Source organism: Delphinapterus leucas, chromosome 4 (assembly GCF_059928025.1).
Source record: "Delphinapterus leucas isolate spDelLeu-1000000601 "Yukka" chromosome 4, BTC_Dleu_Yukka2, whole genome shotgun sequence".
Taxonomy (NCBI): Eukaryota; Metazoa; Chordata; class Mammalia; order Artiodactyla; family Monodontidae; genus Delphinapterus; species Delphinapterus leucas.
Window position 1 is genome coordinate 6,052,230 of NC_143132.1, and position 12,377 is coordinate 6,064,606.

At 40.7% G+C, this 12,377-nt stretch overlaps 1 protein-coding gene across 1 annotated transcript in view; it reads right to left on the reverse strand.

Annotated features, from left to right (window-relative positions):
- SH3BGR (SH3 domain binding glutamate rich protein) overlaps positions 1-11,249 on the reverse strand; it is a 36,241-nt gene extending 24,992 nt beyond the window's left edge. The window contains exon 1 of the mRNA XM_022552834.2: positions 10,442-11,249. Within this exon, the coding sequence (XP_022408542.2) occupies positions 10,442-10,675 (234 nt within the window). The 5' untranslated portion in view covers positions 10,676-11,249. The remainder of the gene's footprint in view (positions 1-10,441) is intronic.
- Between the last annotated feature and the right edge of the window lie 1,128 nt (positions 11,250-12,377).

Consider the following 12,377-nt stretch of genomic DNA (forward strand, 5'->3'; position numbering starts at 1 on the left):
ACAACAATGAAAATATTGCATATCAAAATACAAGGAATGAGCTAAAGAAGTATACAGAGGGCAATTTATAGCCTTAAATACCTACATTAGAAAAGAAAAAAGCTTTAAAAGTAGTGAGTCAAGCATTAAAGTTGGGGGAAAAAAGAAACCAAAGAGTATGGAAGGAAAAAATAAAGATGAGCAGAGATTTAGCAAATAGGAAAAAAATTATATATAGATAGAGATGTATATAGATAGAGATCAGTAAGAATCAATAAGACAAAAAAAATTGAAAGCTGCTAAGAGATCAGATCATATAAGTTCTCATCACAAGGAAAAAATGGTAACTATATGAAGTGATAGATGTTAATGAAATTTATTGTGGTAATCATTTTGCAGTATATACATATATCAAATCATTGTGTTGCACACCTAAAACTAATATAATGTTATATGTCAATTACATCTCAATTTTTAAAAAAGAAATAAGGGTAAATTTTTTAATAATTATTTTAATTTTTTTAAATCACCAGTTATTTCATCCAATTGTTTCATCCACAGTTATTAAAAAGTCCATTCTTTCCCCATCTATCTGCCATGCCAGCACTGTCTTAACCAGTTGTGTATTGTGTGGGACTCTATTTCCGGACATTAGGTCTACCTGTTTATTTATCCTTCAATATCACACTGTCTTCATGATCAGAGCTTTATAATGAGACTTGCTTATTTTCTGCTTCTTCTTGCTATTCTTAGACCTTTCCTTGTTCATTTTAGGTAAATTATCTTGCTTGGTTCTACAAAAATTCTTTCTGGGATTTTGATTGAAAAAGTATTGGATCTATAGATCAATTTGGGAAGAATTAGGATCTTTAAGATACTACCTTTTTATAGAGATGGTCAACCCAAGGATATGTTCTATAGCATCATTTATTTAAGTCTTCCGTAACATTTAAATTTTCTCCAGACATCTCTTGTTAGATTCTTTTGGAGGGGCTTCACATTTTTTATGCTCTTCTTAATTATGTGTGTGTATATATATATATATATTATGCTTGTCCTTTTTCCATCATAAGGAAAAGGCAAAAACTCAATAGAAAAATGTTCTAAATATATACAGAAGAGGACACAAAAACATGAAGAGCTACGCAATCTCTTTACTAACAGCCACAGTTAAAGGATGCCTCCTGTGGGGCCTACCCTGAGCTGCCACAGGGAGCCAGAGCAGATAGTTTAGAACATTTTTTAAATGGGAGAGGGGTTGAAATAGAGTTGATGGATTATTTTGTTAAGGAAGAAAATATTTTTAAATTGTCAGCCACTGTCACCATCTTTTTTCATAAAATTGAAAAATATATTTTACCAAAAAAAAAGTGGTAAAAATGTGCAACTCGCAAAGGTTCTACTCCACTTGACCCCAGTCCTGACTCCCAGGACCTAGAGGGAAGGTCAGATCAAAACAACAACAAAAACCTTCTTAGAGTGACTGGAAATGTGGGGGTGATCTCACCAGTGCTTCAAACATCCACGAAGCTGTCTTCCCTCTCCTGGAATCACTGCCATCATTAGTTTCAAAGTGTGACCATCCCTCACCTCAGCTTTAAAAAACTCTTTGTATTGTCTGTTAGAGCTAAACATACTGAGAGTGATGACCTAGGTCATGAAGGTGGAGCCCTCGTGAATGGAATTAATGCCCTTTATGAGGAGATCCCGCAGAGCTCCCTCACCCCTTCCATCACGTGAGGACAAAGCAAGAAGGCACCAGCTGTGAAACAGGTGGCCCTTATCAGAACTCAACCACGCTGACACCTTGACCTTGGACTCCCCAGCCTCCAGAACTATGAGAAATAAATTTCTCTTGTTCATAAGCCACTAAGTCTGTGACATTTTGTTATAGCAGCTCAGACAGACTAAGACACACACCAGTGTCCACTCTGAAGCAATGAAAATGAATAAACTAGGAACAACAACAATCAGCATGGTTGTATCTTTGAAATATGTTGGTGAAAGAAGCAACTCAAAAAATACAGATAGTATGAGTCCATTTATATAAAGCTCAAAGATAGGCAAAACAAAACAATGTATTCCTTGGGTATGTATACATGGGAGATGGGAGAAAAGGAAAGGAACGGTAAACACAAAATTCACTACCCTGGCTCCCTCTTGTGCAAAAGGAGCTGGACATGATCAGGGAGAAGCACGCAGTGTGCTTTTAAATTTCTGGAGATATCACGCTACTCAAACCGATGGTGTGCGCATGGTTGTTCATTTTTATTATCCCTCTTGAAACTACATATTTTTTTATCATCTACGGCACATTTCATAATAAAATTTTAATAACATAAAATAGCTTGTTCAAGACTTGTGGTTGCCAAGGGGGAGGGGGTGGGGGAGGGAAGGACTGGGAGGTTGGGGTCAGCAGATGCAAACGATTATATAGAGGATGGATAAACGACAAGGGCCTACTGTAGAGCACAGGGAACTAGATTCAATATCCTGTGATAAACTATAATGGAAAAGAATATGAAAAAGAATATATATGTATAACTGAGTCACTTTGCTGTATAGCAGAAATTAACACAACATTGTAAATAAGTTATACTTCAATAAATTTTTTTTTTAAAGGCAAGGAGGGCTTCCCTGATGGTGCAGTGGTTGAGAGTCCGCCTGCCGATGCAGGGGACACGGGTTCGTGCCCTGGTCCGGGAGGATCCCACATGCCGCGGAGCGGCTGGGCCCGTGAGCCATGGCAGCTGAGCCTGCGCGTCCGGAGCCTGTGCTCCGCAACGGGAGAGGCCACAACAGTGAGAGGCCCGTGTACCGCAAAAAAAAAAAACAAAAAAAGGCAAGGAAAAATTGCCCATAATGGCAAAACAAAAAGTAACTTTTATTAACGTGTTGGTATATGTACTGTCAAAGTTATATATAAGATATAATAAAATTGTGATCATACTGAAAAAGAAATTTTAATTAAAAAATAAAATAAAATATCCTGTTCAGTAACATCAGTGTGTTGAGAACGCCCTCCCCCTTCCCTAATTGGACGGGCATCCTGTCCTCCCTTGCATTCCTGAGTCCCCACAGATACTTGCCTCTCTGCTGAATGGTCAAGGTCTCCTTTAGCTACTGCGTCCAGACCCAGGCAGGCACCCCAACCCTCACCTAGGCGAAAATGCACAGACTCCGACTTGGCATCAACAGACAAGTTGGCTACTTCCTGTTAGTGTTTTTCTGCCAGGCGGGTGACCCAGCCTCCACTGTGCTGGCTTCCCGGTGGTGTGCCCTTTCTGTAGCCAACAGTTGTCTGCCATGCCCTCACGATAACATCTTCATCTATTCTGCCCAGAGCAGCAAGGGTTCAGGCTGGCAGGAACACGATGGTACTCAGAACTACCTGTGACACCCAGCCCTCTCACTGCCCTGGTGCAGAGAAAGCCACTGCTTGCCCTTGAGGTCCCCTCTCCCTGCTGCCGTCATCAGGTACGGCATATAGGTGTCCATTCAAGAATCCAGAGTCCAGTGATTCAACTTAAATGGTAGCATTATTCTGACCATCCACATTTCAATCGTGTGGAAAGATACATTGACCATCCAGATTTATGCCATTTTATTTTTTTAAAGCAGGTTTATCACTTTCTTTTTTTATTTAATTTTTATTTTATATTGGAATATAGTTGATTTACAATGTTGTGTTAGTTTCAGGTGTGCAGCAAAGTGATTCAGTTATACATACACATATATCCATTCTTTTTCAGATTCTTTTCCCATATAGGTTATTACAGAATATTGAGTAGATTTATGCCATTTTAAACTTGACATATCCTTCATAACCTTTGAGTCTCCTTTCAAAATCAGAACCTACAATACAAATAGTCATTTTTACCTACTTTCTGAAAACAAAGTCCTTTGCCTCATTAATGAACTTTTGTTAAGAATATCCACAGACTGCAGAAAAGCAAATTTAGCAAAGTTTCTAGTAAGAAAAACATATAATACCTCTCTGAAGGCAGAACTGAAAAGAATTAAAAACAGTTAAACATAAAATAATTTGTATGCTTATCTCATTAGAGCCATACTTGTAACAGGAAAATACATCTTAAAAATAGAAGCCTTTGTTCTTACTTGGGAATTCTTTTCTTCTTCTTCCACAATTAAAATGAAAAGCATTGCTAGATCACAGCAAAACAGAATAAAAAATGCCTTTGAGGTTTTATTTTTATAGCAGAAAATAACTGCAGAACTTTTACCCTGGAAGTTAACATAGGTTGAAAGAAAATGCTTCAATATTGTTTCTACCGTAACTAGCCTTGATTGAAAAGGCTAGCTACAATAAGCAAAAGTAACAGGTTTTAAATCCTACTTTCACTGGAAAAGTACCAGAAGAAAACATGAGATGATTCCTTTGATGATTTTAGAGTGCAGAACAATTTTCTAAACAAGACAGGAACCATTTTTTTAAAAAAAGATTAATAGATCTGTCTGCACAAAAAAAAGTTAAGTCTTGCATTCCAAAAAAATCACTTTAACAAGTCAAAAGACAAATAAGAAACATGGGAAAATATTTGCAACATGGTAGTGACAGGGCTACTTTCCTTCAAAAGTAAAGACTCTTACAAATCAGTAAACGTTACCTGGAACCAAATAGAAAAATAGTAAGTCATAGAAAAAAACACAGAGAGCTTATAAACAGAGAAAAAGATGTTCAGCCTCACGCATTAAGACAGAAATCCAAGTCAAAGCAATGAGAACACATTTTTCACTTAACAGATTGGCGAAGATCCAAAAGTGTGCATATAGAGTGTTGTCAAAGTCACAGGGAAACAGCCACCATCAAATTACATTTGAAAATGTAAATTGGTGCAACTATAGTCCAGGTTTAATATCTATTGAAGGGTGAGAAGCGTATATGCTGTAACTCAGCACACCTTCTAGGAATTTATCCTATACATATACTCAGACTGAATACAAAGCACTGTACCCATAAAGAGGTTTCCTGCAGCATCTTTTGTAGCTGAGAAAGACTGGAAACAACCTGAATGTTCCCCATTAGAGGACTGTGCCAATAAATTATGTCACATCCAATGGAATGTTGTGCATCCATTAAAATAAACAGTATATGATCCAGCAATCTCATTCCTGGACATATATCTGGAGAAACACATGGCTTGAAAAGATACATGCACCCCAATGTTCACTGCAGCACAGTTTACAGTAGCCAAGACATGGAAGCAACCTAAATGTCCACTGACAGATGAATAGATAAAGAAGATGTGGTACATATATACAATGGAATATTACTCAGCCATTAAAAAGAATGAAATAATGCCATTTGAAAAATGACAAATACTGAATCGATCAATCAATAAATAATAAAATTAAAAAATTAAAAATGATACAAATGAACTTATTTATAAACAGAAATAGACTCACAGACATAGAAAACAAACTTATGGTTACCAAAGGGGACAGGGAGGGAGAGATTAAAAAAAAAAAAGAAATAGTGCCATTTGCAGCAACATGGATAGACCTGGAGATTATCATACTAAGTGAAGTAAGTCAGACAGAGAAAGACAAATATCATATGATATCACTTATATGTGGAATCTTAAAAACTGATACAAATGAACTTATTTACAAAATAGAAAAACACAGCCCTAGAGAATGAACTTATGGTTACCAGGGGGGAAGGGTAGGAGAGAGGGATAGATTGGGAGCTTGGGGTTGACATATACACGCTGCTATATTTAAAACGGATAACCAGGGATTTCCCTGGTGGCTCAGTGGTTAAGAATCCACCTGCCAATGCAGGGGACAACGGTTCGAGCCCTGGTCCGGGAAGATCCCACATGCTGCAGAGCAGCTAAGCCCGTGCGCTACAACTACCGAGCCTGTGCTCTAGAGCCCACGAGCCACAACTACTGAAGCCCGCGTGCCACAACTACTGAAACCCACAGGCCTAGAGCCCGCGCTGCACAACAAGAGAAGCCATCGCAATGAGAAGCCCACACACCGCAACCAAGAGTAGCCCCCGCTCGCCGCAACTAGAGAAAGCCTGCAGCAATGAAGACCCAACGCAGCCAAAAAATTAATTAATTAAAAAAAAACAAAAACGGATAACCAACAGGGACCTACTGTATAGCACAGGGAACTCTGCTCAATATTCTGCAGTAACCTAAACGGGAAAAGAATTTGAAAAAGAATAGATACATGTATATGTATAACTGAATCACTTTGCTGTACACTTGAAACTAACACAACATTGTTAATCAACTATACTCCAATATAAAATGAAACTGTTTTTTAAAAAAGAGTATGTGCAGCTATGCAATGATCTCTGAGATATGGTTATTAAGTGAAAAGAACAAAGTGTATAGAGTACACCCCCTTTTTTAAGTGATATGCAATTGTTAATGCACATAGAAAATTCCTGGAAGGCCAAACAAGAAACTTGCCAGCATTGGTTGGTCCATAGCAGGACCGGCTACATAATTTGCAGGCCCCAGTGCAAAATAAAAACAATGCTTCCCTTGTTCAAAAATCATTATGAATTTCAAGACAGCACCAGTAGAGCGTGAAACCAAGCTGAGAGCTCTCTTGAGCGGGGTCTGGTGTGACTTCCCAGATGGCAGATACATGAAGCTGGCCCACCTGAGAGGAAGGAACTAGAGGGGGATGAAATGGGAGGGAGAAGAATCTTCACTGCAGGCAACTTTGGAACCATTGTAATTTTTCCGTGTGCACATCTATCAATTTTTCAATTGTTAAAAAATTTTATGAAAAATAAAAATTGCTCATCACCACTACCTCCCCCGAAAAAACTTATTCTCCCTTTCTTTATCCAAAAAGAGTTGCAGTTCTTAAAAATTCAGCTCAGGGACTTCCCTGGTGGCGCACTGGTTAAGAATCTGCCTGCCAATGCAGGGGACACAGGTTACAGCCCTGGTCAGGAAAGATCCCACATGCCACAGAGCAACTAAGCCCGTGCACCACAACTACCGAGCCTGCGCTCTAGAGCCCATGAGCCACAACTACTGAACCCTGCATGCCACAACTACTGAAGCCCCTGCGCCTAGAATCCACGCTCCACAACAAGAGAAGCTACCGCAATGAGAAGCCCGCCCACCACAACCAAGAGTAGCCCCGTCTCACCACAACTAGAGAAAGCCCACATGCAGCAACAGGGACCCAACGCAGCCAAAAATATAAATAAATAAATAAGTAAATAAACAAACAAACATAAGGTCAAATTCAAAAACAAAAAATTCAGGGCTTCCCTGGTGGCATAGTGGTTGAGAGTCCACCTGCCGATGCAGGGGACACAGGATCATGCCCCGGTCCGGGAAGATGCCACGTGCCACGGAGCAGCTAGGCCCGTGAGCCATGGCTGCTGAGCCTGCGCATCCGGAGCCTGTGCTCTGCAACGTGAGAGGCCACGCAGTGAGAGGCCCGTGTACCGCAAAAAAAAAAAATTCAGCTCAGGGTTGAGGGATGTCTGGAGGCCAGGAGGTCTGGACTGGGTGGGGAGAGGAGTGTGGGGTACAGGGGAGGGACTTTTCCTCACAGAGCAAGTGCTCTCTACACTCTGGGAAGCCCCAACTTCAATCCCAGGAGAGCTGGACTGGACCATATGTTCCACTAAATAACTGCTTGCCACATTAAGACTGTTTGAAGACACTCCCACATTCACAGGACTTTGAGCTAAGCCTCTGAGGAATCCTAACACAGCCATGTAAATTCACACAGCCTGTACTGTCCCCTATAAAGCCATGTCCACCCAGGACCTCAGAAAGTGACCTCATTTGGAGATAAAGGTATTTACAGAGTTAGTTAGTTATGATGAGGCCGTGTTGTACTAGGATGGACCCTATTCCAATGAATTTTTGTCCCTATAAGAAGGCCATGTGGGGACTTCCCTGATGGCGCCGTGGTTAAGAATCCATCTGCCAGTGCAGGGGACACGGGTTTGAGCCCTGGTCTGGGAAGATCCCACATGCTGCAGAGCAACTAAGCCCCTGCGCCACAACTACTGAGCCTGCACTCTAGAGCCTGTGAGCCACAACTACTGAACCCATGTGCCACAACTACTGAAACCCACACACCTAGAGCCTGTGCTCTGCAAGAAGAGAAGCCACCACAATGAGAAGCCCGCGCCCTGCCACAAAGAATAGCCCCCACTCGCTGCAACTTGAGAAAGCCCATGCACAGCAATGAAGACCCAACACAGCCAAAAATAAATTATTTATTTATTTATTTATTTATTTATTTGAAAAAAAGAAGGCCATGTGAAGACACAAAGAGACCTGCAAGAAGACCATGTAAAGATGGAGGCAGAGATGTGCATAATATGTCAACAAGCCAAAGGATGCCAGAGATTGTTGTCAGCCACCAGAAGCCAGGAGAAAGGCAGGGAACAGATTTTCCCTCAGAGCCTCCAGAAGAAACCAACACTATTGACACCTTGATTTCAAACTCTGGCCTCCAGAACTATGAGAGAATAAATTTTTGTTATTTTAAGACACTGTAATATCTCGGGCTGCCATAACAAAATACCATAGACTGGGTGGCTTAAATTCAGAAATGCATCCTGGGTGCAGCATAGTTGGGTTCTGCTCTCTTCCTGGCTTACAGAGAGTTGCCTCTGGCTGTGTGTTCACATGGTGAAGAGAAACCGTTCTCTCTCTCTCTTCCTCTTCCTGTAAGGGCACTAATCCCATCATGGGGACCCCACCCTCAGCACCTCATCTAACCCTAATCACCTCCCAAAGGCCCCATCTCCAAACACCATCACATTGGGCATTAGGACTTCAACATATGAATTTGGGGGGGACACAAACACACAGTCCATAAGAACCACCAGGTTTGTGGTGTTTTGTTACATCAGCCCTAGGAAACTAATGCAAACCCCCAACAACGAAACAATTCATGATTCAAATAAAAGGCCCGAAAGCTTTTCTGTAAATGGGCAGATCATAAATATTTCTGGCTTTGTGGGTCATATGGTTTCTGTTGCAACTGCTCAACTCTGCCATCATGCAAAATTAGCTATAGGCACTAGGTAAGTGAATTAGTGCAGATGTGGCCAATAAAATTTTACCAAAACAGGCAGCTGCAGGCCTTGGCCCTCTGGCTATAGTTTGATGACACCTGCTTTAGGTGAGAAACGTAACAGTAGCTAAGCTAAAGGACCAACAGTTTTGTGCAGCAAGAAGAGAAGAGGTGAGTGAAGATTCCTACGCCAGGCTCTAGCTTTCAGAAGTAGTCAGCTCTGGGACTTCCCTGATGGCACAGTGGTTAAGAATCCACCTGCCAATGCAGGGGACATGTGTTTGAGCCCTGGTCCAGGAAGATCCCACATGCCACAGAACAACTAAGCCCATGAGCCACAACTACTGAGCCTGCCCTCTAGAGCCCGCGAGCCACAACTACTGAAGCCTGCACACCTAGAGCCCATGCTCTGCAACAAGAGAAGCCACCGCAATGAGAAGCCCATGCACCGCAACTAAGAGTAGCCCCTGGTCACCGCAACTAGAGAAAGCCCACGCGCAGCAACGAAGACCCAATGCAGCCAAAAGTTAATTAATTAATTAATTTTTTTAAAAAAGTAGTAGTCCGCTCTGGGCAATTGATTCCCTCTGCCTTCCAGAACCCGGATTGCTGTGTCTGAAAAACAGCCTAGAAGACTTAGAGGACCCCTAAGATAACTCCAGTTCTCATGCTCCAAAGCCCTTTTGAGTTTTTAAATGTTTCCTTTCAACAATTTGATTTACTAAGCAGAATCTATAAACTCTGAGGAAAAAGTGATTTTATGGTAAAATGGACTACTAAATGTATAAAATAAAATTGTTATTATAATGAAGTATCCAGAACAGATTTTGGTTTTTGTGTTTGGGTGGTTTATGAACAACAGCTATTTATTTCTCAGAGTTCTGGAAGTCCAAGATCAAGGCAGCAGCAGATTCAGTGTCTGGTGAGCCCCCCTCTTGCTTCATAAATGGCCATCTTCTTGCTGTGTCCTCACAAGGAGGAAGGGTGTCCAGACCAGTTTTTAAACTGTTTAGATACACTTACACCAAACTCTACTTTTGCAAATTATTCTTCACAAAATTGAAAACATACCCAGTGTCCCTGTGGGAGCATGTATGTGTACCCTGCCAGGTTGACCAGAATTTCTTTCCAACTAAATGTGCATTTTGCTTGAACAAGTGACCTCAATTCTTCAAAACAAAATAAGGAAGCTAAAAGAATCCCAAGAACTTCTGAATCATTATTTTATTGTTTCCATCATTTTGTAAGTCTTAACTATTGATCCTTCACCATGGATCTACCATCCAGGTACTGAATGGTAGAAATAGATCATGACCTGAAAAATGTCAAAAAATTCAAATGCTGCCTCGAAATTGATCTGCTTTAAATGACTTCTGATAAACACACATGCAGAAGACTTTTCCAAAAAACCAAACCTCACCCCACAGTACTGCTCTTCGTTGAATATCTGTGGGGGCAGAGGAATCCCATTTTGAGGTTTCTTCTCTCCAGGAACGTTCTCTCTCATCCACCTCCGATTGTCTTCATCTCCGGCAATATCGAACTCCTTAAAATCGATTTTATTAGCTTCCAAAAAGCCCACTACTTCTTGCTGTTTCTTCCTAATCTGGTCAAGAGTAGAGAGATTACTATTAGACAGTTTGTAAAAAACCATTTTATTTATAGTTACATAAATTAAGCCCTTCCTTCAACTGTACCATACAACACAAATAATATCGCTAAATATTTAAACAAGGAAATCCATAAAATCATAGCTCTTCATTCCATAGGATCAACAGGGTCATCATTTAAATTCTGAAATCTTAATCTCATCAATGTTTAAATCATTGATGTATAATTGACATAATAAAAATGGCAATGCTCTCATCATAGCTTTTATTTGAAGCCTTCAAAATACTTTTAATTCTCTGCTAAGCTTTAATGCCAAAAAATAAGTAAGAATTGTTTACAAAGAAAAAGATGATAGAGAGAAGGAAAAAAAGACAATTTACTATGAAACTCAAATACCAAGTACACCCACATTAAAAGGCACTTTACTCACAGTTATGAAAATAGGAACAAGTCACATGGAACAAAAGCAGTTTTAGAAATAATACAGGAAACTGAAAAGCCCACATGGAGATTATTAGAAGAGAAAGAGAGAAAAAAAGCTAGAAAAGCTGGTGGATATTTCTCCCAGAATTTTGAAGAGAAATACAGTAAAATGACCCTGTTCTCCTTTCGCACGCACACCCAGCTCTTCACCTGAGATCAGAGTGCCAGCCACACCTAAGAGAGAACATCCTAGGGCCCTTTTCTCTACCCTTGGTTCACGTACAAGGACTGTATCTACCAAATGCCATTTCTTTGTGAATGTGGCCATCTTGAAGGCTTAGAACTCCTTCCCCAGAAACAATTACAGTTTTCTCTCTTCAAAGAATTCACTCCCAGAATGAATGATGCCCTCTTTTATTTTTTTTATAAATTTATCTTTTTATTTATTTATTTTTGGCTGCGTTGGGTCTTCATTGCTGTGCACGGGCTTTCTCTAGTTGCAGCGAAGGGGGCTACTCTTCATTGCGGTGCACGGGCTTCTCATTGCAGTGGCTTCTCTTGTTGCAGAGCACGGGCTCTAGGCACATGGGCTCAGTAGTTGTGGCACATGGGCTCAGTAGTTGTGGCTTGCAGGCTCTTGAGGGCAGGCTCAGTAGTTGTGGCGCATGGGCTTAGTTGCTCCACACCATGTGAGATCTTCCTGGACCAGGGCTCAAACCCGTGTCCCCTGCATTGGCAGGCGGATTCTTAACCACTCAGGCAGATTTACTTTTAATTAAATATTCAGAAGGCAACATCCTTTATTCTGTCCAAACCCCTGTCTTCCTTCCCCCTCAAATACACTCCTGCGAGCCTCAGCCCGGCTGAGGTCCACTCCCTCCCCAGCGTTATTTCCATCTCTATTAATCATGCCTCAGGACTTAACTGAATCACTGTGCTGTACACTTGAAACTAACACAACATTGTAAATTAACTATACTTCAATTTAAAAAAGGAACTTTAAAAGAAAATCATGCCTCCGGACCCGAGGTGGGATGGAAAAGGATTTCATTTTGTTCCACAGTTTCTACACAGATGAACATTTCCCAAAGTCTTGACTTATGTTTCTTCTGCTGGAAAGTCAAAGAAAGATGGAGAAAACAGGAGAGGAAGATCTGTTTATTATGTAAAAATAGAACTACCATACGACCCAGCAATCCCACTACTGGGCATATACCCTGAGAAAACCATAATTCAAAAAGAGTCATGTACCACAATGTTCATTGCAGCTCTATTTACAATAGCCAGGACATGGAAGCAACCTAAGTGTCCATTGACAGATG